The sequence below is a fragment of the Oryctolagus cuniculus genome, chromosome 21 (assembly GCF_964237555.1).
Source record: "Oryctolagus cuniculus chromosome 21, mOryCun1.1, whole genome shotgun sequence".
Lineage (NCBI taxonomy): Eukaryota > Metazoa > Chordata > Mammalia > Lagomorpha > Leporidae > Oryctolagus > Oryctolagus cuniculus.
Window position 1 is genome coordinate 7,040,300 of NC_091452.1, and position 27,858 is coordinate 7,068,157.

The window sequence follows — 27,858 nt, forward strand, 5'->3', positions numbered from 1 at the left end:
ACAAAACCACACGGCATTCATGATTTGAAATTTTTTTTAATTTTCTGAAATGGAACCATTGTACATTGTACAAACCATATCTACTGATGGAATAAATAAGTGAAAAATTATACTGCTGTACAACACACCAAAAAAAAATCGTAAGAGGGAAAAAAAATTGGGTGACGGTGAAAAAAGGTCTTTATACCTCTAACCAGGTCCTGGGCGAGAATGGACACTCCAAACCACGACACCGCCGGAGGATGGGAGGGCACCCTGGGTGAGTCGGTCAACAGCCTTCCGGGTGATGGGTGTTAAGTGCCAGCACTTTGTGGAATGTGTAGCCGCAGCTTCCCCAGCTTCAAGTTCTGGGGGGAGTAAGTCTGCCCTGGGAGCCCTTTAGGCCACGGGGCCGGATGTCCACGGAAGGCATTCGCGTAGGGCCCCCGCCCAGGCCAGCCCGGTTACAGGTCTGTCGGGGGGCGAGGGCGAGGGGCGCAGGGCGGAAGGGGGCAGCCGCGGCGGCGAAGGAAGCACGTCGATTTCTGCAGTCTGACTATCCCCGGGGAAGGCCTCCGTGGCCAGCGTGGTGCGCAGGGCTGCTGGCACGTTGCCTGGCGTGGGCGCGGCGGGGCCGGAGCTCCTGGCCGCCGGCCCAGTCCTACCTTCAGGCACTTCAGAGAAAAACAAATGACAGCCCGGGCACTGTGGACGTCAGCTCCGGCCCCCCGCCCCGGCAGCCTGGCCGCCACCGCAGCCCCCTACCCTGCGTTCCCACGTGTGCGCTGGAGTTCCTTCAGCTGTCAGGGTCGTAACCTCTCGTTTCCCAAAAAAAGAAAAGGAAATAAATACACAAATTCATGTCTCACCGACGCGGAGTCTCGCTGCAGAGCTCAGCGTGCCCGGGACCCGCCGGCCGCAGCAGCACCAGCCGCCCGAGGGGCGCGGGCGAGCCCGAGGATTGTGTGTTGAAGACAAACCTTTCGGCATCGCCAACTTCAACATGGAGATTTCTTTCCAAAGTTTTTTTTTTTCTTCCCTTATTTCAGGAGACGTTTTGCATGAGGTATTTGAGATTCAGGAACATTTTGATTCTTCTTGAAGTGCAGGAAGTAAGCTCCCTTGAAAAAAGCAGGAGCCTCACCCTCAGAAACTCTTAGAAAAAAACAGGATCTGCAGACACTTCTCACGGTGGTCAGGAGAGAGCGCCTCACAGCACAGGTGGTACCGGAGATGCACCGATTAGCCAAAGAGAACAAGACCCGCGGCCCCACCCCCGACACACAACTCCAGTGCGGCCCAGAAAGCTGGGAAGGGGTTTAAGGTCTGAGGAGTGTGTAGATTAACAAGGAGCAGGCCCGGCCTCGGAGGGCCACGCCGTGCCAGGTCCGCCCGGGGCCTCCCGTCCGGAGCGTGTGCAAATCTTCCCGATTCCCTGGTGCCTCTTCCGCGGCCTTCAAGGCCCCACAGGCACGTCCTGGGAATGACCCTCGGCCCAGCCTCGGGCTCTGAGGGCTGAGTGGACTTCCACCAACCTTGCCTCGGGCGGGGGCGGGCAAGGGGGAGGCAGAGGGCAGCAGGTTACCGTGGATTTGAAATCCAAGCAACATCCTATGGGAGAGAGTTCAGCACCAGCTCTGCCTGCCGCCAGCTCTCGGCCTCCCCGGCCCTGTCACCGTCTCACGGAGACCACCCTGCAGTCCGCCGGGGAAGCCGACTCTTCTTCGGAGGTCTGGGACAAAGTGGTGTGGTGATGGAGGGGGCGATGGGGTGCAAGTGCCAGGAATATCCAAGGGCTCTGTGCATCCGCGGGGCCTGTCGGGGGCCGGAGGAGGCCAGCTCCCGGGGGCTGTGTCCTGATTCCTGTGACTCCTCGGACCCCGGAGGCTGGTGCTGACCCCACCCAGGGCTCGGGGCACACCCACCAAGCCCCCTCACCGGGAAGTCAGGTGGGCGAGGAGCACCGACCCCTCTGCAGCCGTGGCTCCGTCCTGCCTGTTCCCTCGGAGTCCTGGGCGGGCTGGAGAGAGGCCAACATGGTGGCAGCTGCTGCCTGAACCAAACCAAGAGGGCACTTTGCAAAGGGAGATGCAAAACAACCAGGAAACATGCCAGAGGTCACCTCAAGGGCACAAGGCACAAAAAAAGAAAGCAGAAGGAATCGATTGAACAGTGAAAAGCCTCCGACGAAAAGTGACTTCCTGATCGGTTCCACCCTCGAATAGCTTATCTCGTTAAATAGAGAAGTGGAAGAAAAAATACAGCAGCAACACAAGTGTACTCTTGGCTTCCGAGACAGTGTGCAGTCACTCCTGAGCTGTCGCCCGCTTCCCGAGCACGGCCACTGCAAGGTCCGATGTCCGCTCCACAGCGCAGTTCTTCAGGGTCTGCGAAGGGATGCCGGTCTAGGCGGTCTTGGATTTGCACTTGGTAAACTTGAAAACGTTCTTAGTTGTGTTCGCACCCAAGAGCAATTGCTCGGGCCACGCTGCCCTAGGATGAAGCCTGCTGACGCGCCTTCCAGGAAACGGGGGTCGGAGGCGTTCCGGGGGCGCCTACATCTCTTCCGAGTTTTGCTGGGAGACCTCTAGTTTCATCTTTTTAGAGGGCGGTGCTCCCTCCAAATCCTGCAGTGCAGAAGGAAAACGAGAGGCGCCGGTGAGTATGGGGGCAGAGGAAGGAAGCAAGAGTGAGCGTCTGTGCCACTCGGAGCTGTGCCCTCGTGAGGACCCGGGGGTCCACAGAGCGACAGAGACTTCCTCCCGGGGTCTGAAAGCTCCCTGGCTGCGCAGGGCCAGCCCAGGACGGCTCCCCGCACGCTCCCTCTGCCCTGCAGCCCTCCTGCGAATCCCTGGCTGAAGCGGTCATTCGTGCACCTGTCGGGCTGAGCTCTCAAGCTCTAAGGTTGCTGCACGGAGACAGGCTGTCCCTCCCCCAGCGTGTATGCGGACCATACCTGTTTGTTACTCTGGGGGAGGAGTCTCTAGTTGTCCCCAAATTCCAAGAAGTTCCAAGACCCCCAAATACGTGATGCCTTCACTCACTTTTCCATGCCCCCACCACCTGAGGCATCTGGGAGGTTCCCATCACCTGCGACCAAATTCCCCCGGGCCCTGACCAGTGCTGCTGCTTCCCTGAGTATGCTGCCCAAGCCCGAGCCTGCACGGCAGCCCACAGCCCCTTCCCCTGCCCCTCCAGACCAGTTGGCAGGTTCCACGCACACCTGCTCCCCAGCCCACCTGTCGCTGCACCACCACTGCGTGGCCTCCCCACACAGCCTGTGCCATCCTCCTAAATGATGAGCCGTGCACAGGAGACAAAACCCCCTGACTCCAGAACAAAATCCCACCCCCCGGGGACCCGCCTGGGCAACCTCCTCGTCGTACGGCCTTGTGCTGTCCACCCGCCTCCACTGGGGCCGGCGGCCGTGTGGAGCCCGTGCACCGCAGGCTGCCTGCCCAGGGAGCCTGCCCTGCTCGCCCTGAGCCCATGCTTCAGACTCTGTGCAGTCTGTTCTCCAGCCAGCGATGGCACCGAGGCCCTGTCCTCCTCTCGCAGCACTGGGACGCGCACCCACTGGCACCTGCCATTTCCTGGTTGTGCCTCACCGTCAGCCCCAGGAGGGAGGGGAGGGGCCGCTCTGCCTGAGTCACCCAGGCACAGCGCCTGGTAGGCAGTGAAGGCGCTCCGTGTGGGATGTGAGACAGGCCCCTGGCCTGGAGGTGGGATGTGGCGTCAGCCTTGGAGAGAAGCCTACGTGAGCTGTTTCTGAGTCCCTGGAGGCAGGGGTTAGGAAGCTAGGGAGAGCTTGCTCTCATTATTTTCATTATTTGAAAGAGTGACAGAGAGAAGGAAAGAGAGATAGAGAGAGATCTTCCATCTGTTGGCTCACTCCCCAAATATCTGCAGCAGCCAGGGCTGAGGCAGATGAAAGCCAGGAGCCAGGAACTCAATCCAGGCCTCCCGTGCGGGGAGCAGGGTGGAACCATCACCGGCTGCCTCCCAGGGCACCCATCAGCAGGAAGCAGGGCTGGGACTCAGCCCCAGGCAGACTGACGTGCGATGTGGGTGCCCCAGGTGCATCCTAACAGCTGAGCCAGACGTCTGCCTTCTTTCCCTACTTTGAAAGGACTACAAGCTCCACAGTGTCCTAGGAGAGTCCCTGTGAGGGGCAGGGCCCTCTGGCCGAGCGCCTGGCCACTACGAAGTGATGGTGAGTGACCTGCGGGCAGGCCCAGAGAGCTGACGGCCCTGAGTCAGGAGGAGAGAGCAGGAGACAGACGTGTGGCCTGAAGTGTTGCTCAGAACGCCAGGCTGTCTGTTCGACTGGACCTCTCCCACCTCCTGCTCACATCCTGAGCTCGGGTGGAGGTGGGGAGCAAGGGGAGAGGCCCGGTTTCAGCTTTGAGGTTTGGGTCGTCCTCAGGGACGCCCTCACACAGCTTTGGGATGCCAATTTGGAACTCTCCAGGCGCTGGCCAGAGATGGAGCTGGCACTGGAACCGGGGTCTGACTCTGGGACGCCTAACCTCATCACCGGCCCTACATCTGCAGCGACTGGCCCGGAGGAGGACGCCCCATGACGCCTCAGAGAGGGGCTTGGCTGCACAATTCCCAGCGACGCCCTGGCGTCCCAGCTCCAGAGGACGCTTGCAAGGCTTTTGTGGATTCAAAGAAATGAAAATGAAGAGGCTGGGGCAGGCGCTGCAATACAGAGGGGTAAGACACAGTCTGCAACACCGGCATCTCACATGGGAGTGCAGGGTCAAGCCCCAGCTGCTCCGCATCCATCCAGCTTCCTGCAAAGGCTTCTGGGAAGGCAGCAAAAAAATGGCCCAAGAACTTGGCTCCCTGCCACTCATGGGGAGACCAGGGAGCTCTGGGCTCACATCCATGGCCTGGCCCAGACCTGGCTGATGCAGGCATTTGAGGAACAAACCAGCTGACAGAAGATCAACCTCTCTGTCTCCATCTCTCTCTGTACTCTTTCAAATAAATCTTTACAAATAAATACTTTTTAAAAATACTTATTTGTATTATATTTATAAATAAATATTTTAAAAAACATGGGCACCAATTCAAGCCCGAGATGCTCTACTTCTGATCCCGCTCTCTGCCATGGCTTGGGAGAGCGGTATGGCCCAAGTCCTTGGGCCCCTCTACCCACGTGGGAGACCCAGAGGAAGCTCCTGGCTCCTGGCTTTGGATAGGCACAGTTCTGGCCATTGTGGCCATCTGGGGGAGTGAATCACTGGATGGAAGATCACTCTCTCTCTGCCTCTGCTTCCCTGTAACTCTTTCTTTCTTTTTTTTTTTTTTTTTTTTTTTTTTGACAGGCAGAGTGGACAGTGAGAGACAGAGAGAAAGGTCTTCCTTTTCCATTGGTTCACTCTCCAATGGCCGCCATGGCCGGCGTGCTGCGGCCAGTGCACCACGCTGATCCAAAGCCAGGAGCCAGGTGCTTCTCCTGGTCTCCCATGGGGTGCAGGGCCCAAGCACTTGGGCCATCCTCCACTGCACTCCCTGGCCACAGCAGAGAGCTGGCCTGGAAGAGGGGCAACCGGGACAGAATCCGGCGCCCCGACCGGGACTAGAACCCAGGGTGCCGGCGCTGCAGGCAGAGGATTAGCCTATTGAGCCGCAGCGCCGGCCTTGTAACTCTACCTTTCAAACAAACAAATAAATCTTGGGGAAAAAAAAATAGCCGGGACATGAACCAGAACCCATATGGGATGCCAGCCCTGCAGGCCACGGCTCAACCTGCTATGCCACAATGTCAGCCCTTAAAATAAATATTTTTTTTTTAAAGTGAAGAAGGTGGCCAGTGCCACGGCTCACTAGGCTAATCCTCTGCCTGCGGCGCTGGCACTCTGGGTTCTAGTCCCGGTTGGGGCACCGGGTTCTGTCCTGGTTGCTCCTCTTCCAGTCCAGCTCTCTGCTCTGGCCCGGGAAGGCAGTGGAGGATGGCCCAATTGCTTGGGCCCTGCATCCGCATGGGAGACCAGGAGGAGGCACCTGGCTCCTGGCTTCGGATCGGCACAGTGCGCTGGCTGTAGTGGCCATTTGGGGGGTGAACCAACAGAAGGAAGACCTTTCTCTCTGTCTCTCTTTCACTAACTCTGCCTGTCAAAAAAATAAATAAATAAATAAAGTGAAGGTGAGGCTGAGATGAAGGGCCCCTCCTCCTCCTCCTCTTCCCCCAGAGGCACCCCGAGGCCATGGCCCTGGCACCCAGGCCAGGACACAGGACCATACTCATGGGTGCTGCTCCAATACAAGAACACCATTCCACCATTCCTGACAACCCAGTGGGCCTGGCCACTAGCGCTGGCCCCGAGGCCTTGATCGAGGTACCTGAGAGATTGCTGATGACTCGGCGGCCAGACCCGAGTCCCCGGAAGGTTGCCGTTCTCCTTTCTCTGAGCTGTTCATGGCGTTTTCCACCGGAGACTGAGAATTCTGCTCGTCAGAAGCATCTGAGGGAAAAGCAGACAACAGAAGCTGTTTTCAGACACGTGATATTTGGAGCCAGATGGGCCCAGGACTAAAAATACCGGGTAGCTCTGTGGCCCGGGATCTTTCAGGACTGCGATAGGGCAGCGGCTTGGGAAGTCTCTTGTTTATCATTTCAGTGACGTTGCTTTAAGCAATCGGGCGGGGCCAGCATTGCGACATAGGGGGTAAAGCCACCGCCTGTGACACAGCATCCCATGTGGGCACCGGTTCATGTTCCGGCTGCTCCACTTCTCATCCATCTCCCTGTTAATGGCCTGGGAGAAGCAGCGGAACATGGTCTGGGGCCCTGCTACCCATGTGGGAGGCCTGGAAGAAGCTCCTGGCTTCAGCCTGGCCCCCAGCCCTCGCCACTGCGGCCATCTGGGGAATGAACCAACAGATGGAAGATCTTTCTCCCTCTGACTCTTTCAAACAAATCAATAAATCTTACCCCCCTTCAAAAAAAAAAAGCAGCCAGGCTACACACCAGCCCCATGGTCTCCCGCCCTCCCCACATCCGTTAGCTGCCCAGTGCTCCAGGAAGAACTAAAGGATGCCACAGCGTGCTGCGTGCAGCTGGTGCCCTCTGGTGGGCCCAATGCACCAGGACAAGCATGGCTGTCAATTCCTCTCGCCAGCAGGGAGAAGGCAGCCAGGGTGACTGGCAGTTCCTTTCGGTCTGCACTTCCCTGTACGGGGGCAGAGGGACTGGACTGCACCTTTATGAATAGCGCTCTTAAACACACGGGGGTTTCTGGCTGTCCCAGCAATGAATAACAGGACACAGAATTAAGGAAAAATAAAGTACAAATCATCCGTTATTCCAGGCCAGCCAGAGACAGCCCCCACCAACACGTCACAGGGCTGACACCCAGATTCCAAGGCCAGCAGCCCAATGCGTCACTGCCTCCTCTCCTCAGACGGGGACCACCTGCGATCTCAGAATTATGAGCCAACAAGATGTCTACACAGCATTCTGCCACCCAATCACTTGTCGAAAGAATCCGCTTATTTGGATCATTTCTCGGGCCTCAGTTTCCCCACTGCCCCAGTCTGAGTTTCTCAGTGCAGCTGAAAGTCAAGGAGGTGAGAGCTTACACCTAGGGCTTACAGGGCACGGAGCAGACTTACGGGGGAAGAACACAGTCCCCCAGGGGCAGGCACAGCCCGGTGAAGCAGTGAAGACGCCAGCTGGGACAGCCACTTCCCACGTGGGGCCACCTGGGTTCTGGTCCCCAGGCTCTGATTTCAACTTCCTGCTAATGCACACCCTGGGAGGCAGCAGGTACTTGGAGGTCACTGCCACGCATGTGGGAGACCCAGAAGAGTTCCTGGCTCCTGCCTTTGGCCTGGCCCAGATCCAGCTGTTGTGGGAGTCTAGAGAGTGAACTAGCAGATGCAAGAGTCTTCTTTCAAAAAAAAAAAAAAAAAAAAATCCCACCTGGGGGCTCCTTTGTTGCACACACGGCCCAGTAACAGGTGACCCTGACTCTTAAAAAGTACACTAAACTAGTACTAAAGAATGACTAACAACCCAGGCTTACTCCCTGGGGTCCCCAAGGCAGAGAACTAAAGGGAAAACATCCAGAAGTGGATTGACTTATTCGTTTTTAAAGATTTTTTTTTCATTTATTTGAAAGGCAGAGAGAGAGAGAGGAGGTTCATTCCCCAAATGGCCACAACAGTCGGGGCTGGCCCAGGCCAAAGCCAGGAGCCTGGAACTCCACTCCAGCGGATTCTTTTGACAAGTGATTGGGCGGCAGAATGCTGTGTAGACATCTTGTCGGCTCATATTTCTGAGATCGCAGGTGGTCCCCATCTGAGGAGAGGAGGCAGTGACGCATTGGGCTGTGTCTTCTACACACAGTAGGGGCCCAAGTGCTTAGGCCGTCTTCTGCTGCCTTCCCAGGTGCACTAGCAGGGAGCTGGATCGGAGCAGAGCAGCACCAACTCAGACAAGCACTGTGACATGGGATGCTGGCGTTGCATGCAGCAGCCACAGTGCTGGTGCAGCAGAACAAATTCATAGCAAGCAAGCAGCTGGCAATCAGCAGTGTCTGGGAAAGGGCAGCCAACAGCTCAACGTCCTCGGACAGGGAGGCTGAGCACCTGCAGCCTGGTCCACGGTCCCCAGGAGAGCTGACACCCAACCCAGGCGTTCCACCCAACATGCCATGGGGGAGCCCAAGTGGCATCTGTTATTTATTTTTTTAAAAAGATTTGAAAGGCAGAGTTACAGAGAGCAGAGGCAGAGAGAAAGAGAGAGCGAGGTCTTCCATCCAATGGTTCACTCCCCAAATGGCTGCAATGGCTGGAGCTGAGCCTATCCAAAGCCAGGAGCCAGGAGCTTCCTCCAGCCTCCCACGCGGGTGCAGGGAACCAAGCACTTGGGCCATCCTCCACTACCTTTCCAGGCCATAGCAGAGAGGTGGATCGGAATTGTGCAGCTGGGACTGGAACCGGTGCCCATATGGGATGGCTGGCATTGCAGCTCCCGGCTATGCCACAGCGCTGGCCCCCCAGTGGCAATTTTTTTTTTAAAGATTTTATTTATTTATTTGAGAGGTAGAGTTACCAACAGGAGAGACAGAGAGAAAGGTCTTCCTTCTGTTGGTTCACTCCCCAAATGGCCTCAATGGCTGGAGCTACACTGATCCGAAGCCAGGAGCCAGGTGCTTGTTCCCGGTCTCCCACTTGGGTGCAGGGCCCAAGCACTTGGGTCATCCTCCACTGCTTTCCCAGTAGAGAGCTGGATTGGAAGAGGAGCAGCTGGGACTAGAACCGGTGCCCAAATGGGATGCCGGCACTGCAGGCAGAGGATTAACCTATTGTGCCATGGCGCCAGTACCCCCAATGGCATCTTAACCACTGTGCCAACTGCCCAGCCCTTCAAATAAATCTCTCTAAAAAAATGTTTTTAAAAGGTAAATTTCATCTCCATAAATTTTATCCCCATGTTAATACTATATTCTCTGCATAATGCATATGTCTGGCTTCATTTACACTTTTTACTGTGCACTGTGGCACAGGGGGTTACGCTGCCACCTGGGACACTGCACCCAATATCTGAGTGCCTGTGCCTGGGTCCCACTTCAACTTCCAATCCAGCCGCCTGCTAATGCGCTTGGAGGCAGATGATGAGGCTCAGGTGCCTGGGCCCCTGTCACCCACGTGGGAGATCCAGACAGAGTTCCTGACTCTGGGCTTCTGCCTGGCCCAGACCCTGCTGCTGTGACCATCTGGGGAGTAAACCAGCAGACAAAGGTGCCTGCTTGCTCTCTCTCTCTGTCTTGCCCCACTCTCTCTATAATTCTGCACTTCAAATTAAAAAAAAGTTTAAAATATTTATCTAAAAAGGGAAAAAAAAAAGAAGAAACGGAGAGGGCAGCAGCCCCCTGCCTGGAGCTGCCCCAGCCAGAGGGTCCCCGGCAGCCTGGCGGGAACTGGGCCCGGAGCTCGCGAGGTGCTGGGGCAGCAGCAGTCCTCCGAGCGTGGTGATGCTGGAACTCACCCAGGGGAAATTATTTTCCTGGGGCCTAATTTTAGTCCGGGGAACTTGGACATTATGTCACTCCCTGAACTCATTTAGCAGTAAACAAGTTCAAAGCAAGGTCAACAGCTGTTGGCCAAGCCACACTGTCCCAGCAGGCAGCTGGCACCCACCTGGGCAGGCCCTGGGGTGGTGGGCAGGTGGGTGCAGGCCCAGTGGCCCAAGCAGACCAGGAGGGGAACCCTTGTGTGGTCCTTACCTGGATACACAGGGTTTGGGGAGGGTGGGTGGAGGCGGCAGTTAGCGAAATGCAGCAGTTAGGGAAACATTAACCCCAAATCAAATTGTAGTGCCAAGCCCTGACCAGTCCTCCAGGGCAACAACGCCGCAGACCCCACACACGGAAGAAGCAAGGCCACGGGCAGAGAGCAGCCAGCGTGGGGAAGATGCCAGGTCGTGGCTACCGATGTGGCCCACGCCCACCTCAGCGCCCAGGCCCTTCCTCCTCGCGGCCTCCAGGGCGAGTGCTTTGCTGCGGCCTTCACCCTCACAGCGGCCGGACAGGGGCCACTTGCCCACTTCATAAATAAACAGGAAGGTGTGAGAGGTGACACTGCCTGTCCAAGCCCTCACAGCCAGCCGACACCAGCCTGGGTGTAACCACAACTCCCACCCCCCAGGAAGGTGCTGGTGGGCGTGCCGTGGCTGTGGGGACCCTGGGCTGGATGTACGCTGAAGGCTGAGGCAAAGCCGTTAGGATACTGGTTCCCACCCGGCTACAATCCTTTCAGAGACGGAGCAATGTCTAGAAAAATGTTGGGGTCACACCCAGGGGTAAGGGGTCTTCCAGCGACCAGGGACACTGCCCAACAGCCTGCGACGCACAGCACGGGCCCCATGCAGACTCGACCCGATGGGCAGAGCCAGGGCTGAGCGCCCCTGCCCCAGGGTGAAGCTGTTCTCCCCGAGGACTCCCTGGAGGATGAGCCACAGGCCCTGACTCTGCAGCTCCACCCTGACCTGGGCAAAGACACAGAGACGTGGGTGAGGCTCCCCGAGGGACCCTGTGTGTGGGAAACGCCCCACGACCATCCGTGGGGCCGCCTGAATGAGCTAGTGAATTGGGAGAGGCTGCTAAGGGGGCTCCATGGCGACCACTTCCACAAGAGCTGGTTTATTCTCATTTACACGATTCTGGGTACTTGGGCTCTCTCCTCTGAGGCAGGGGGAGAGGTCTCGGGGGGCCTGGGGTGGGGGACAAGACCCCCCCCAACACACACACACCTGCCCAGGAGCCAACCCAGCAGTACAAACCCTCCTCACAGGTTTGGGAAGGGGCGGCCACCTTGACAGCCAGAGACCCCTGCCGCGGGGCCACAACCCGTTCACCCCTAGGCAGGGCCCGGGGTGCGGGCCACACTTTCCCCAGGCCAGCCAGAGGGGCGATCGCTGGCCCTGCAGACCAGGGAGGCTTTCAGTCCCTGGTGTCTGCAGCCTCCTCTCCCCACACTCCTTGCACCTGTCACACTTCTGCCCGGGACGCCATCCCCTTCTTAACACCTGCTCTGCCCCCAAGCCCAGGCAGACAGCATTTCCTCCACTTGGTCTGCATGGAGAGCCCCGGGCTCCTTTCTTTTTTCTCTGCATCTGTCATAGCAGTGACTGGGAATTCAAGTCCCCTCAGGGATCAGGCAACGTCATAAGTGGGTCAAGTGTGCTTCACAAAGCAAGTCTAAAGAAACACCGCGGGGCCGGCGCTGCGGCGGGGCAGGAGTCACGGGGCCGCACCCCACATGGGCGCCAGCTCCAGTGCGGGCTGCTCCACTTCCGATCCAGCTCCCTGCTAGGCTTGGGAAAGCGGCGGAAGACGGTCCAGGAGCTTGGCCCCTGCACCCTGTGGGAGACCAGGGCGGAGTTCCTGGCTACACTTCGGCCGGGCCCAGCGCTGGCCGCTGCGGCCATTTGGGGAGTGAACCAGCGGATGCAAGACCTCTCTCTCTTTCAAAATAAATAAATAAATAAATAAATCTTAAAAGTACAAAACAAAACTGCTACTCCGCAAGGCCGGCCACAGCGCGCGCTGTTTCCACGCTCCATGAGAACACAGGCGCCATGTCCCCTCTGTCACCTTCCGGGGCGGCCCCCTTCCCCATACGCCCCCTGATTGGCCGCGCGCCAACTGGAGGCGGTGCCCCGAGCCCCGCCACGCCCCTACCTTCAGTCCCCGGATGCTCCTTCCCGTCGGCTTGCGCCTCGTCCGCCTTGGCTTCGGGGCCGTCCCCCGGCACGGCGGAGCTGGGCTCTGGGGCCGGGCTCGAGTTGCTGCTGTTCTCCTGCTTGATGGGGGAGGCGTCCGCAATGGAGCTCTGGTTGCTGTTGTCGTCTGTGTGAGGGGAACAAAGCCACAGGATGAGACCCTGCGGCGGCTCCCGGTGGCCGGAGGCCGGGAGCCCCGCAGGACAGCTGACCCCACGGGGACCGCCCCATGGGTCCTCCTTAGGAGAGGCTGCGTCGACGGCAGCCGCCTGCCTTCGCTGGCCTAACACGTTCAAACGCTTCCGGGGATGCTGGGCCAAGACCCCGGGCACCTGGCGCGGGAACGTGGTTCCACGGAGCCCCAGGGCTGATGTCCGGGGTGGGCAGCCGCGTGGCCACCTCTTCCACGCCGCAGGAGGCAGGGGAGCAGCAGGGTGGGCTGCTGCCCGAGAAGGAAACCAGAGACGGAGAGGACCCTGCTCTGACCGTGCCAGCCGTGACACGTGTTGGAACAACTGGGGAATTTGAATAGGGTCTGGATTTCAGCAGCTATTTAGGAATTATTGTCAGTTCCAGGTGATGCTGGCGCAGTGGGTGGCCATTTTTTAGTTTCCTTGTGAAGATTTATTTATTTATTTATTTGAAAGGTAGAGTTAGAGAGGGAGATCTTGCTTCCACTAGTACAGCCCCCAAATGGCCGCAACTGCCAGGGCTGGGCCAGGCCAAAGCCTGGAGCCTGAAACTCCACCTGGGTCTCCCATATGACTGCAGAGGCCCAAGGACTTGCGCCAACTTCTGCTGCTTTCCCAGGCACATTCGCAGGGAGCTGGATTGGAATTAGAGCAGCCAGATCCCATATGGGATGCCAGCATCTCAGGTGGCAGCTTAACCGGCTACGCCACAGTGGTGACCCCAGAATGGTGTTTTTTAGCAATGCAGGTTTTAGTGTTTAGGGACAGACTTCAATATCATAATACAGGGAAATTTCTTTAAAACGCCTCAGGCACAGGTTGCAAACAACCGTCAGAACCCCCTGAACTTCACACTCAAGAGCTATGGATTCTTCTAGGTAAATTCCACTCCTGTGAAAAACCTTAGCACATTAAAAGGAAAAAAGGAGGCAAACAGAGCGCCCTGTTTCATGAAAACCCAGGTGGTGGGCATCTGGGGCTCTGTCCCACTCTCTCTCTCTGCCACTCTTTACACAAGTTTTCATAATAAATGGAGGAGAGGGAGGAAAGCTAACGTGGTAGCAGCATTGGTGCTGGCAGGGCTGGGGTGCAGGGGACCCCACCCCATGTCCTGCAGTACACAGGGTCACTTCAGACTGCAGAGCCAAGTCAAGATTTCAAAAATAACACCGCAATCTGACGCTGACTTTCTGGGCCATGCTGCACCTGGGAACAAAGCAATTTTTGTAAAAGTGAGCGAGAAAGCCAGACAGCCCAGCAGGCACCAGGCGCGAGCATCTACAGTAACTCCATCGGACCTTCCCAAAAAACCACCGGGAATGCTCACACATTCACTTTACAGACGGGTAGACGGAGGCCGGGCTGCTCGGCTCCCCACCTGATGAAGCACAGGCAGCCACGCGTCCTTCCTGATGAATCTGGTCTTATTTTAAGCAGTCTAGGGGAGTGCTGGTTACACAAAAGCATCCTCTTGTGAATTCAGGGGCTTAAAAAAAAATGCAGGCTCCTGATCTTCCCTAAGAAAATCTGAACTTCTCTCCTACTCAAGACAGGCGTGTGCGCGTGTAAGCAGCTCAGCCGCTGGGCTCCAGCCTGGGGCGGTGTTAATTAGTGACAGCAAGCCCTAATGTGTAACGAGTTGGCTGCCTGAGTGCAGCCTGGTAACCAGGTAACAGGTGACCCCACTGGAGCCGCAGACCAACAAGCGGAAGGCGGAGCCTGCTCCCCGCTCCTCACCTCCGGCTGTGCCCGTCCTCTACCTGTGCCGACCCACACCCCCTTCGTGCGCAGATGCTCTGTGCCGACCCACACCCGCTTCGTGCGCAGACGCTCTGTGGGACTCGGTTCTGGCTGCACCTGCTCTAAACAGGAAAGGTAAACATGGCCGCTGTGCCCGGGCACTTGGTACGTTCGGCGTTTTCAGTTTTTCTGCAGCGCTGAGCCCTGGCTACTGGTCAGAAAACCTGGATTCCATCCTCCCAGAGCCTCAAATACGAGCACTGGCACCAGAAGTCCCATCGTCCTCACTGGACAGGTCACTCCCCTTTCTAAGCCTGAGTGACTTTGTTGTGGGAGTCAAAGGAGACAATGCAAGAGGAGCATCCCCACGGTGCCTGGCACCCTGAGGCAGCGCTGCACACACCCGCTGTCGGCGTGCCCCGGCTGTTGAGGAACCGGCCTATTTTATCCTCAGATGACTTCATGCAGGAGGCATTACTGTCCGCACTCTACAGGTGGAAACGAAGCAGACTTGAAGGCCAGAGATGAGATAACAGCCCAAGATCCTTGGAGAGCCGAGATTTTTTTTTCTCTTTCTTCCTTTCTTTTTTCTTTATTTTTTATTTTTAAAGATTTTATTTATTTATTTGAGAGGTAGAGTTACAGACAGTGAGAGGGAGAAACAGAGATAAAGGTCTTCAATCCACTGGTTCACTCCCCAAATGGCTGCAGTGGCCGGAACTACACCGATCCAAAGCCAGGAGTCAGGTGCTTCTTCCCAGTCTCCCACATGAATGCAGGGGCCCAAGGATTTGGGCCATCCTCCACTGCTTTCTCAGGCCACAGCAGAGGGCTGGATCGGAAGAGGAGCAGCTGGGAATAGAAACGGTGCCCATATGGGATGCCGGTGCTACAGGCAGAGGATTAACCTACCGTGCCATGGCGCCGGCCCCTAAGATTTTTTCTTTAAAAAAAAAAATAATTTAGAGGCCGGCCCTGTGGTGTCATGGGCTAAGCTGTTGCCTGCGGTGCCAGCATCCTATATGGTGTCAGTTGATATCCTGGCTGCCCCACATCCGATCCAGCTCCCTGCTAACGGTGACTGAGAAACCAGAAGATGGCCCAGGTGCTTCGGTCCCTGTACTCACGTGGGAGACCCAGAAGAAGCTTCTGGCTCCTGACTTAACCTGGCCCTGCCCTGGCTGTTGTGGCCTTTTGGGGAGTGAAGCAGTGGATGAAAAAAATCTCTTTCACTCTCACTCCGCCACTCTGCCTTTTAAATAAATAATTAACTCTTTGAAGGGGGGGGGGAGGAGAGATGGAGGAGGCAGGAGCAGCAAGTGCCTGTCCCTGTGGCCCGGGAAGGGGAGGCACAGGTGAGCCAGGTGGGCTGAGGGCCCAGCCCCCTAGGGGACCGCCACCAGAGGCTGCCAGACCTGGGTTCTCAGGACAGCAACAATGCGGACGTCCTGCCTCGGCAGTCCTGGGGGCTCACCCAGTTTTTTTTAAAGCCTTGGGTTTTGAGTCCCTGAGTCGCTCTTCCTAGGACAAGTAGGGACACAGAGGGGATGAGCAGGGTGGCTGGGGACTGGCGGGGCCATGGTGTTTTAATCTGGGCTGGGCCTCCTGGGCGTGTGCAGCCTGTGAGCACTTCACGGAGCCCGAGCACCGCGAGACAGCGGCAGGCAGCCTGGAGCCCGTGGGGGCGTGGGCGGGGGACGTCCGGGCTGGGGTCCTTGAGCCACTGCCATGCAGTCAGAAATCTGTGTGCGACCATTCCAGCAGCCTAAGAAAAAATGGGAGATGGAGAATCTGGTCTTCGTATGACATCCAGGACGACGAGAGAGAAAGAAGAGGGCGTCCCCAGAGCCTTCCTGGGCACACGGGAGCCAGGCTCTGTCACTGGCTGAGAAGAGGGGCTCTGTTTCTGGTTTACTTTGTGTTTCTTGGCTTGGGGGCGCTGGGAAGAGAAACCTGCTCTCCTCCCCAGCCTTCCCCTTGGCACAGAGGCCACCTGCTGCTGCCCAGCCCTCCCACCCCTGGCCTGGAATGTGAACAAACCTGCCTGAGAAACAGAAACACAACCGAGGCTGTGCCAGGGCCCAGGGCGGCCGGGAGCTCACCGTGCATGTCCATCATCCCCGGCGAGGAGCTGTTCTCCGGAGTGGTCACCTCCGAGCCACACTTCTCATCTTTGCCTTTTTTCTTATTCTTGTTTTTCTGCGGGGGAAAACGGAGCAGAAACCAAGTCAGCGAATCGCGTGTGTGCCCGGGGCGCGAGGCCCCGGGGGTGGTGTGAAGTGAATGCTCTGCTCCGTCCACTGCCTCTGGAGGCTGCACTGCGCCTGGCCCAGCTCAAGCACCCTGAGAAATAATCCCACCTGCCGGCGGGGCCGTCATGAGCAGGTGCACAATCCCCTGGCTGGCAGGAACAGCCGCCACCTCTAGGGAGTGACTAGAGAAAAGCCAGGGGCAGCGTCAGCCCGGAGCAGGTGCAGGGTGACGCCAGTGAGCCAGGGAAGGGGTGGTTACCACCTCCACCTGCTCTGCTCAGGCCCCAGCGAGCCTTTCTCCAAAAGCAGGCAGCTGGCTTCCAGCACCAAAATGGAGGAAGAGTTAAGGAGAGGCCCCAGGAGGAGGGAGTGGTGAAGGGAAGGTTTTCGGGTGCTTTTCCAGGCTTTTCTAAATGGGAATTATAGAATGGTGTTTGAAACAGCCTGACCTGTCGGTGGGTAAGGCTCGTTAAGCAGAGGACAGTGCACTCATTCACTGTGACGTGACTCCACGAGGCAGCTCTAGCTCTGCACACGAGTGCGGGGCGATCTGCGAGAGCAGCAAGAGTGGGTGCACCAAGGCCACGCACGCGCAGGCGCCCGTGCAGGCTCCCTCGGGGAGGATAAACAGAGGTGGGCACCTGGTGCTGCTCCAGAGAAGACGGCTGAGAAGCAGACCCGCGGAGAGACGCTTACGGGAGAAGAGGGGCACGGGGACAGGCCGCGACGGCTGCTGCGGGACGAGCTCTTCCCGGGCCGCGAACGCTCGGAATCGAGAATCGCACATGAGCAGTGAACGCGGACACGCTCCGATCGCACACGTCCAGACTGCATTTTATGGCACATGGAGAGCCTCCGAAGTAGTGTTTTGAAAGTAACGTCTGAATCTTTCTAACAGGTTTTGCCTATTTGAAAGGACATTTTCAAGCATTCTAAAGCACAGAACATGGTGTAAACGTCTACGAATCGGGTGTTCCTGTCTCTCCAAACTGCAGACTCCCAGCCTGGTCCTCAGGGATTCAGATTCAGGGGTGGGGTCTGGGAACCTGCATTCCCCTTTTAGTTTTTATTTATTTGAGAAGCAAGGACAGAATGGGAGATTGCCCATCTCCTGGTTCACTGCTCAAATGCCTACGATCAGGAACCCAATCCAGGGTCCCATGTGGGTGGCAGGAACCCAGTTACTTGGGCCATCAATGCTGCCTCCCAGTGGAGTATTAACAGGAAGGTGGGGGCCGGCGCAGTGGCATAGCGGGTAAAGCTGCCGCCTGCAGTGCCGGCATCGCATATGAGCTGCTCCTCTTCCAACCCAGCTCTCTGCTATGGCCTGGGGAAGAAGCAGAAGATGGCCCCACTCTTTGGGCCCCTGCCCTCGCATGGGAGATACAGAAGAAGCTCCTAGCTCCTGGCTTCAGATCAGCCCCAGCCCTGCCGTTGTGGCCATTTGGGGAGCGAACCAACTGATGGAAGACCTCTCTTTCTCTCTCTCTGCCTCTGCCTCTAACTCTGCCTTTCAAATAATAAATAAATAAATCTTTAAAAAAAAAAAAAAAGACAAGAAGGCGGAGCCAGGCCCGGAGCTGGGCATCCAAGCCAGGTACTCCGACGTGGGGCACAGTGGTCCCAACCACTGCCTGCCCCTGGGAACCTGCATTTTACCAGATGCTCAGCCGGGCTGGGAACTACTGCCCGGTGGGGAGAGAAGAGGGGGGAGGCGGCGTGTGACACACACAGCTCTGAGCTGAGCAGGGACTCAGCACTCGGCCCGCTTTGTGTGGCCAGCACTTGCGATGTGTCCTCCCAGTGCTGTGTGGCCTTGGCCCTGGTACAGGAACCCCATGAGCCATGTCCACTGACCCTCTGCACAAGAGAGGAGCTGAGGCCTGGCTGAGTGGGTCACCTGTCCGACTCCAAATCCAGGCACTGGCTGTCCAGCCTGGCGCTGCCCTGTCCTCCCGACGGCCCGCACGCTACGCTTTCTCCTTGGGCGTGTTCTGTTTGGCCCTGGTGTCTGTTCCATGCCATGCTATAATTATCTTCCCCAATGAGATTAGGAATTCCTTGAGAGCAGGGGCCACGTCGGGGAGCTGCCTTCCAGAGCCTGGCTTCTCTGCTCTTCCTGCAGATGCACAGAGATGGACTGAGCCTTGGTCCCCCAGGGGACAGCGGCCCTAGTGCGTCAGGAGCCAAGGCTGGAACCCGAATGGATAACAGAGGCCCTGGCGAGGTGAGCTGCAATCAGGGGTCAAGAACGGAGCCTGTGCCCTGCCCGAGGCCCCAAGGCTCGGGGCAGGTCACAGAGGTGGGGGAGGGAGGAAGCTGATTTCCCCTCCCAAAACTCACCAGGCATGACCACCTGACAGCCCTGAGTGGCTTGAGCCCTGTGAGCTGGTCTGAGCCAACTTCCTGGAGGAGACGAGTGAGTCCGGGTGAACAGGGGAGGCAGGGGGACAGCCGCGCACAGGTCTACAGATGCCACTGCTCTGGATTTCCCCTGAACATCAGAGGAGCCGACCCCGGTCTTTGCAGGGAGCTGGCCTGAGGCCACCAAGCCTGTCTGTGCCTGCTCAACGTCTCCCTGCGACCAGCGCAGCCGCTCCAGCGCCCTCTAGTGGCCGCAGTCCGGATGGGCCCACAGTCTCAAGGGTGGGCCGCCTGGGAGCAGCAGCCGCACCACCAGAAGTCTCTCCAAGAGCACGCAGGGTGTGCAGGCGAGAGACGGAGGCCTGACTCTTGATCGCACCCTCAGCTGTAGACTCTGGGGAAGTGGCCCACGTCCCGAAATATCAAGTGCACACACTGCAGATGAGAAATACGTGAGAGGAGCCACAAAAGGCATTCCCTCCGGGCCTGGTAAATGCACAAGGGCTCGGGAGCACAGCACGGGGATGAGGGCGGGCTGCCTGTCTGTGGGCCCACCCACGGTGTCCCGAGCCAGGGGAGGGGGCTCCTCTGCACGGAGGCACATCCCCACTGGCATCTCTGGGCCCGGAAGACACACTTTGCCAAGGACAGCCCCTAGCTCTGCGAGGGGCAGCGACACAGTCCAGCGGCCTCTGCAGGCTTCAACTTGGGCCTTCTGCTCCGCGGGCAGCCGTGACTGCAGGGTCCCAGGTGGCAGGAGGCAGAACTCGGCACCTCTCCCTGTGGTGGGAGGAGTGTGGAGGAGCAGCCCCCGGGGCCAGCACCAAGCACTCACCTCGTCAACCTTCGGCTCCGTCACAGGGACCCACTTGTAGATTCGCAGGGACGTGTCGCCAACGGTCACCCACTTCTTCTCCCTGTGGGACGAGGCAGAGTCCATCACTGGGGGCCTCCAGGGCAGGACCTGCTCACCTCAGGGACCAGTACAGGCAGCGCTCCCTTGGGACAGCCGTGCCCGGTACCTGCCTGGCACTGGGGCTGAGCACGAACTCGGGTCACATCGGTGCAGGTGGGGATTCCGGTGCCAGTCCCACTCGCTGGGGGGTCCTGGGAAAGTCACATCACCGACCCAGGTCCCAGCTTCCCCAGCTGTTAAACCACACAGGGTTGTCTGCCTCTGTGGGCTTCCATTGGAAGGGAACGCTGACAGGGTCAAGGGCGGGGATAGGGCTCGAGAGGAAGGGACAGACAGACTAGGGCCAAGTCCCCGTCCGGCTCGGGGCGTGCAGCCTGCAAACGGGCCCACCTGTGCCCCCAGGGGCAGCCGGGCAGGCTGCAGAGCACGGGGGGCCTCACCAAGGACGCCCTGGGGGCACTCCACTCCAGGGCTGACACTGAGGGGCTGGGCAAGGGAAGACCCTGAATCCTACCGCACCCCTCAGCTCCTGGCAGACAGACACAGGCTCACGGGAGAGAAACTGACAGGCAGTATGAAGGAGGGGGTGCCTGGTTTGTCCACGTTCACCGAGGCCTCTACGTATCTGCCCCAGGCCATCAACACTGCAGGTTACGCTGCGCCCGGCCCTCTCACTTCCTGCCCCAAATGCTCAGGGGCCACACACGCCTGGGGTGCTGAGGCTCTGGACCCGAGAGGCAGAGCTGCGGTCTGAACCCCGACAGCTTGGGCGCCAGAGCCCAGGCTCCTTGTACGGAGAAGCGGGGGCCACGGGGAAGCTGCTGACCGCTCGCTGGGAAACAGGCTACTTCGGGGACCCTCAGGAGGATGCGGGGGCCAGAGGCGCACCTGGCACGGATGGCAGAGCCGCTACTAGGAAGGCTCAGCGATCTCACGACAGGACGGAGGCTTGCGTGAGGCACGGGGACCTCTGTTCTGCTCGCCAGCTGCCGGCACCTTCTCTGGCCCCTCCTCGGCCCAAACTCAGCCTGGGGTCCTGCCACCGGGACCACAGACACCCCCACCCCAAGCTGCCTGCTCAGGTCCCACGTGTTCCCTGGGGCCTGGTGTTTATTAGCATATTCTGGCCGTTCCCAGTGGCTTCCGCGTGCTCAGCACTATATACTCTTGGTCCAACCACATTGTGTATGTGTGTGTGTGTGTGCGTGTATAAACTTGACAGACGGAGCAAGCTCCCATCTACTGGTTCACTCCAAATACCCCCAATGGCCAGGGCTGGGTTGACGGGAGCCAGGAGCCAGGAGCCAGGAAAGCAATCCAGGTCTCCAACGTGGCGGAAGGGACCCAAGGATGGAGCCTTCCCCTGCTGCCTCCCAGGATCTGCATGAGCAGGAAACTGGATTCAGGAGCCAGACTTGGGGCTCGATCCTAAGTGGTCTCAAAGGGGACAGGGGCACCCCAACACCTGCAGTGCAGGCTGCGGTCTTTGTAACTGTGTATGGGAGAAAATGTCACTTCCCTGTTTTTTTTTTTTTTTAATTATTTATCTATTTGAAAGGCAGAGTTAGAGAGAGAGAGAGAGAGAGAGGGAGAGAGAGAGAGAGACTCAGAGAGAGACATCTTCCATCCGCTGGTTCACCCCCCAGATGGCTGCAACGGTCAGGGCTGGGCCAGGCCATAGCCAGGAGCTAGGAGCTTCATCTGGGTCTCCCATGTGGGAGGCAGGGGTCCAAGCACTTGGGCCACCTGCTGCTGCTTTCCCAGACCATTAGCAGAAGTGGAGCAGCCAGGACTGAAACTGGAGCCCGTATGGGATGGCGGCACTGCACGTGGCGGCTTTACCCGCTGAGCCACAGCACCACACTCTTCCCCACTCAACAAAGAAACCGAGGCATGGGGTGGCAAACGCACTCTTGCCAGAGCCAGGATTCACATCCTGGATGCTGCACTGTTTCTTGGCAGCCTCTCTGGGCCCTCCCGTTCAGCCCAGAAAGAATGAAGGCAGGCGCTGGCGTCACTGCCCGCCCATCTCCTACCTCCTGGAGGTGGAATGGACCAGCCACAAGCCGGGCCTCTCACCGCCTCTGCTCTGAAGGATTGGAAGGTGCTGGACGGAACAGGGACAGTCGCAGGAATGGCGTCGGCGACGGGACAGGCACAGTCACCATGGCCGTTGTGTGCCGAGGGCCCTCTTTCTTCAGAGAGAGCCAGGGGCCAAGGGAGTGCTGCTGTCACCACGGCACACAGCCGATGGGCAGCTGAACCGAGGCTGGCCGTGGGCTCTGACCCCGGGGCCCCTCCTCTGCCTCGGGCCCATGCAAAGCAAGAGCCCCGCCTCAGGGGCACGTGGGTACCTGAGGGCACAGAGCCGCAAGAGAATCCTGTGCCAGTGTCCAAAGCCCTCCCTACTGCCGCCCTGAACCGGCTTCCCTGGCCTGGGCCCCAGTAAATCAACAAATTCAGGGCTTGATGGTGTTAAAAAAAAAAGGGGGGGGGGTTTGACTTGCAGCACACAGGGCACCTTTCAAACCACCCAGTGGGCAGAGACCAGGCGGGTCAAGGCGCAGTCTGGCGTCACCAAGGCTGCCCAGAGACGTCTCGGGCCACAATGGCCCAGCTCTCGTGCCTCCCTCTGCCCCAGCCAGCGACCCCTTCATCCTTGAGCCACTCCCAAGACTTGCAACTGCTGACACCAGGGGTCTTTGGGATAGAGGCAAGATTTTTTTTTTTTTTTTTTTTTTTGACAGGCAGAGTTAGACAGTGAGAGAGAGACAGAGGAAGGTCTTCCTTTCTGTTGGTTTACCCCCCCAAATGGCTGCCATGGCCGGGGCGCTAGACCAATCCAAAGCCAGGAGCCAAGTGCTTCCTCCTGGTCTCCCATGGGGTGCAGGGCCCAAGCACTTGGGCCATCCTCCACTGCACTCCCGGGCCACAGCAGAGAGCTGGCCTGGAAGAGGAGCAACCGGGACAGAATCCGGTGCCCCAACTGGAACTAGAACCCAGGGTGCCGGTGCCACAGGCGGAGGATTAGCCAAGTGAGCCGTGGCACTGGCCATAGGCAAGAATGTTTTAAACCGATCTCAGGCCTGGCCCGGGGCCCACTTTGGGAGAGGGGACGGGACTCAGGTATGTCACTGAGCAAGCACCTGGGAGAATGAAACGGGGTTTCATTGACACATGGGCACGGGCTCAGGGGAGCCGCTGAGGCTTCCTATGACTCCCCCACAGTGGTCACCCCAGAGCCCACTGCCCCCAACGAGGGCAGTAAACCGAACCCTCCTGGGTGGCGAACAGGCGGCTAACAGGTGCTTTGTTTGGCCTGCACAGCACTTTTTTAAAAGCAGTGAACACGCCAGATAAGATGCCCGCATTCCGCACCAGGGGACTGGGTTTCTATTCTGGCTCTGGTCCCCGGCTCCAGCTCCCTGCTAAGGCAGACCCTGGAGGCAGCAGGCAATGCCTCAGTGACGGAGTTCCGGCCACCCACGTGGGAGACCTGGGTCGGGTTCCTGTCTCCCAGCCTCAGCCTGGCCCAGCCCTGAACACTGCAGACACGGAGGAGTAAACCAGCAGATGGGCACACATTCTTCCTCTCCTTCCTCTCCCTCTCAAATAAGTAAAAAAAAAAAAAAAAAAGAAAGAAAAAGATTTAGTTGAATCAACTGCTAAACGTAAACACATAAATTGAACCCCACATAAAAATCCATGTTTGGCTATGCTCAGAAACACTCTGGGCCCACATGCCCTGTGGAGTGGCCGCGTGCTCCAGGTAGGACCCCATGGCTCCCCCAGACTCCTCCACGCTCACGGCCTGCAGGCGCGGGGCTGGGATTCACCCAAACCATCAAGCTGTCCCCCAATTTGCCACAAAGCTGCCCTGGGTGGCCCTGGTCCCTTCTGCCTTGATGGCCACTGGTAGCCACGGTAGCCAGCTTGGTTTTGGTCCCTCTCAGAACTGAGTGCCTGGGACAAAAGAATGAAATTGGGTCCCAGCTCCAGGCACACAGTCCCAGCACGGGCTCCTACATAAACTACAAGTACCCATCCCAGGTTCTCCAGGCCAAGTCCAACTTCCAGTGTTCTCCTGGCTTCAGGTCCAAAGGCCAAGCAAGGAGACTGTTTTGGAGTCATCTACCACCCAAGGGAACCCTGAGGAGCCCCTCAACGAGAACTCAGGAGAGCAGGCATTGTGGTGAAGCAGGTTAAGCCACTGCCTGAAATGTCTACGTCCCATACCAAGCGCCGGTTCAAGCCCTAGCCCTGTGCGTCTGACCCAGCTCCCAGCTAATGCATCCTGGGAGCCAGCAGGTCTTCTGCCTTGGCTCAAGTGCTTGGGTGTGGCCACCACGTGGAGACCTGGATGGAGCTCCTGGCTTCTGGCTTCTGCTAAAACAGGGCTCATCCTGGCTGTTCCGTGCATTTGGGGAGTGAACCAGCAGATGGAAGGTTACTTCTCTGCCACTCTGCCTCTCAAGTAGATGAGAATAAATAGACAATTTCAAAAAGAAAGGCCTGAGTTCCTCTGTCCAGGGGAGTCCCTGACTCCTCAGGAGGCCCGGCGCAGGCCCAGGTCCACGGTACCTGCACGGGCCTGGGAGGAAGGAGCCCCTGGAGAAGTGGAGGCAAAACCCCAGGCACAGTCCAACGTCCACCTCCCCCAGAGTCCCCTGGGAGCAGGCCTCTCCCGGGACCCCGGGACTACAGCCCAGCTCCCTTCACAGCTGAAGCCCTTATGTCCCAGCCGACAACTCCCGCACTTCCTTCTCTTCTCCAACCCTGCCCAGTGGTCCAGAGGGGGCCCAACATCCTGTCTGTCCCCCAGCCATCTTCCGGCCACCTGACTCTCCACCAGCTCAGGCCTAAAGCTCGACTCAGGGAGCACACAGCTGGCTGCCGGCTGTTTCCTGGGGCAGTGAACAGGGAGGGGCAGCAGAAGGGTAGCTTTAGGGTTCCCTGGGGCTGTGCAGAAACAACAGCCTAGGCTCACAGCCTGCCAGACCTCCCAGCTCGCCTCTTGGTGGGACACAGGACGTGCTTCTTTTAGTCTGAGTATGTCCCAAATACTGCATGGGACATACTTATGCTAAAAAAAAACACATCTATTTCTAAAAGTCATTTTGTTATTCATTTGAAATTCACATTTACCTGGGTGTCTTGTATTTTTGTCTGCTAAATTGGGCAACCTCAGGGACTGGGGAACCCAGCCCCAGGGGAAAAGCGTGCTGTTAATAAACAACCCAAAAGCCCCAGGGCTGACACGATGGCCCATTCAGAAGGCACAGTGGCCACTGATTGCCAGACTGGCCACTCAGGGGCGGGAGAACCACACAATAAAGACAAGGCTTTTTGCCTAAAAGGGGAAAAAAATGGGCAGACATTTGGTGCCGCCACTTAGGACGTTTGCAGTCCCAGGGTTGAGTTCTAGCTCTGCTTCCAATCCTGCTTCCTGCTGATGCACACCCTGGGAGGCAGCAGGTGATGGCTCAAGCACTTGGGTCCCTGCCGCCCATGTGCGAGACCTGGATTGAATCCCTGGCTCTTGGCTTCGGCATGGCCCATCCCTGGGTGCCGTGGGCATTTGGGGAGTGAATCAGAGGATGGAAAATCTGTCTCACTGCCTTTCAAATAAATAAAAATCAAAACAAAAAAAGGGGGGGAGGGAGCCAAGTTTCTCCAAAGTGCACCTCAGATAACGTTTACCAGGTACTCCAGTGCACAGGGCCAGGTGTGGCTGGACATGTGACCTCACTGGTTCCCAACAGCCAGAGGAAGCCGCGGGCCTTCTGGTCCGTGAGAGAAGCTGCATGGTGCACCCAAGGTCACAGCAAGGAAGCCTGAGGTCTCCAGGGACAGGCAAGGGGGCAGCCGCCCCCTCCCAACCCCAGGCCTGGCCCACAGTGGCCTGGGCAAGACAGAAGCTTGCAGGCCACTGCTCTGGCCCCCTCCCTCCTCCGTCTGCCCGCGCCGAAGAGCAGCTGGCAGCCTGGGCGCAGCTGTCAGGGTGCAGGAGTCTGCCCGGCTGGGAACCTGGGGCAGGAGGCCCCACCACGCCTCCCTGAGCAGAGAGGCAGCTGGCACGACCCCCTCCTAACCTCAGGCTGCGCACAGAAGGAGCGCCAGGCACAGGGGCTGAGACGGGGAGGGGGACACCTCCAGCCTCCCCCTGGGACTTCTAAGGAGAGGGGGGGCTGTGGTGGTTTCCCGGGGTTTGCCTTCTGGCCTGCAGCTGTTTCTGCCACCGTTTCAACGGCACCAGGTGCCCTGCGGGCCAGGGGAGCCCCTGTGGCACCCACGGCTTGGATCTCAACTTTGGAGAACCTCCCCTTCTCACGGTTCTGAAAATTCTTTGTCCCACTGCAGCCAAGCCCAGCCCACGGCCGGGCACTCGGCCATCCGCGCCGCAGCCCTTCCATAGGAGGCCCGGGAGCACGTGGACTTTATTGATTTCCCTCTTGCCTTTTTGTTGGATTTGACTCAGAAAGGACGGCTAACTTGTGACACCCTCAGAGCCGGGGCTGGCCCCAGTGCTGCTGCAGAGCCCCAGGCTGGCTCCAGAAATAACACCCCCCAAGTGGGAGCGCACCTCGGTGGGGCCTGCTCAGGCTCTGGACTTTTAAAAAAGGTGGAGGGGGGTTGCGGGTAAGGACTACTGGCCCCGGGGGCGCTGACACTGCTGCTCCTCTCCCTCCCGGACCCGGGTGAAGCCGTGGGAAAAAAAAAAAACGATAAAGTTGCAATCGGGGAGCTGGGAGTTTCCAACAAGTCCGACCCAACCTGGCGCCCGGGGCCTGGCCCCGGGGCCGCAAAGCGGACCCCCACGAGGCCGGCAGAACGCACGATCCTGCCCCGTGACAAGCGGGCCTGGCCGCGCCGGGCCGAATCCGAGCCTGGGGAGCACTCCCGGCCCACGGCGACCCTCGCCGCCCCCCGCGCGGAGAACAAAACAACGGCTCCCTCCGCAAAACAGACGCGAGCCGCGGGGCAGCGGCGGACGCGGCCCGGGATCCGGCCCCGGCCCCGGAGAGCGGGCGCCCGGCGCTCGCCCCCGTCCTGCCGCCCCGCCGCAGCCCTAGCTCCAGGCAGCCCAAAGCGCTAAATTTAAACGGCTCGCGCTCTGCAAACTCCGCAGACTCGAGGGCGCCGGGCCTGGGCGGGCGGCGGGGCGGGAGGCCCGGCGCGGGCCGGGGCGCGCGGGGAGGCGGCGGCGGCCCGCTCGGTGCCTGCACAATGGAGCTCGCGCTCTCCCCAACGCAGCCGCCGGCATCGCGGCCCCGGCGCGCGGGAAGCCGCTTTCATGTGACTTGCACAAAACGAAATGGCTTCTGGGGCCGGCCCCGAGCCCCCCTCCCGGCGGCCGGGCGCCGCGGCGGGGGGCTGCCCGCCGCTCTGGCCGCCCGGCCCGGGGCGCCCGCCGCCCTCAGGCTGCCGCCGCCAGGTGGGCGACAGGCGCGAGCGCACCTGGGCAGCGGCCGCGGCCCCCGCCGGGCGCAGGTGACCCGGCTCGCGCGCCGCCCGCCCTCGCCAACTCGCGGGCCCGCGGCCGGCCGGGCGGCCCGGGGCGCTGCGCCCGCGGCTCTCCGCGCCGGCTCCGGGCTCCCGGAGGCTGCGGCGCCGAGCCGCGAGCGGGCGAGACGGCGCCTCTGCTTACCATTTGCGCACTTTCTCGATAGCCGCCATGACCCTCTTGATATCATCTTTGGCCCGGCTCCTGGTCTCAGCTCGAACCGACCTGCCCGACATGGTTCTGGCGGGGACGGAGAGGCTGGGGAGCGCGCCCGCCGGGTCCTGCTGGCGCTCGGCGGCGGCCACACTCGCGCCCGCCCGCGGCCGCCGGCACACACGGCGCTCACACACCCGCGCGCCCGCGCACACACACGCGCGCACACAAAGCCGCCGCCGCCGCCGCCGCCGCCGCCGCCGCCGCGCCGGGCCCAGTGCGCACGCGCCGGGCGGCAGCTGCACCGAGCGGGGGAGCAGCGCGGCCTCCAGGCGCCGCCGCAGCCGCCTTCCACCCGGGGAGGCGCCGGGCCTCTCCCCGGGAGAAGGCCGGAGGCTCCCAGTGGTCCCGGGCTCCGGGCTCGCGGGGGCGCGCGGTCGCTCCGTGGGAGGCCGCAGGTGCGGGCGGGGACCCCCGGAGACGGCGCATTCCTGCGGAGCCCGCGGGGCGGCCCGGTC

General features: G+C 59.3%; 1 protein-coding gene across 1 annotated transcript; it reads right to left on the reverse strand.

The window, feature by feature from the left end:
• Window positions 1-16: 16 nt before the first annotated feature.
• BCL7A (BAF chromatin remodeling complex subunit BCL7A) lies at window positions 17-27,858 on the reverse strand. Its single transcript, XM_002722735.5, has 6 exons — window positions 27,332-27,858; window positions 19,603-19,684; window positions 16,254-16,350; window positions 12,180-12,347; window positions 6,334-6,455; window positions 17-2,606 (listed from the first exon to the last, which is right to left on the reverse strand). Exons 1-6 carry the CDS (start codon window positions 27,421-27,423, stop codon window positions 2,535-2,537), a joined length of 633 nt encoding a protein of 210 aa, XP_002722781.1. The 5' UTR covers window positions 27,424-27,858; the 3' UTR covers window positions 17-2,534.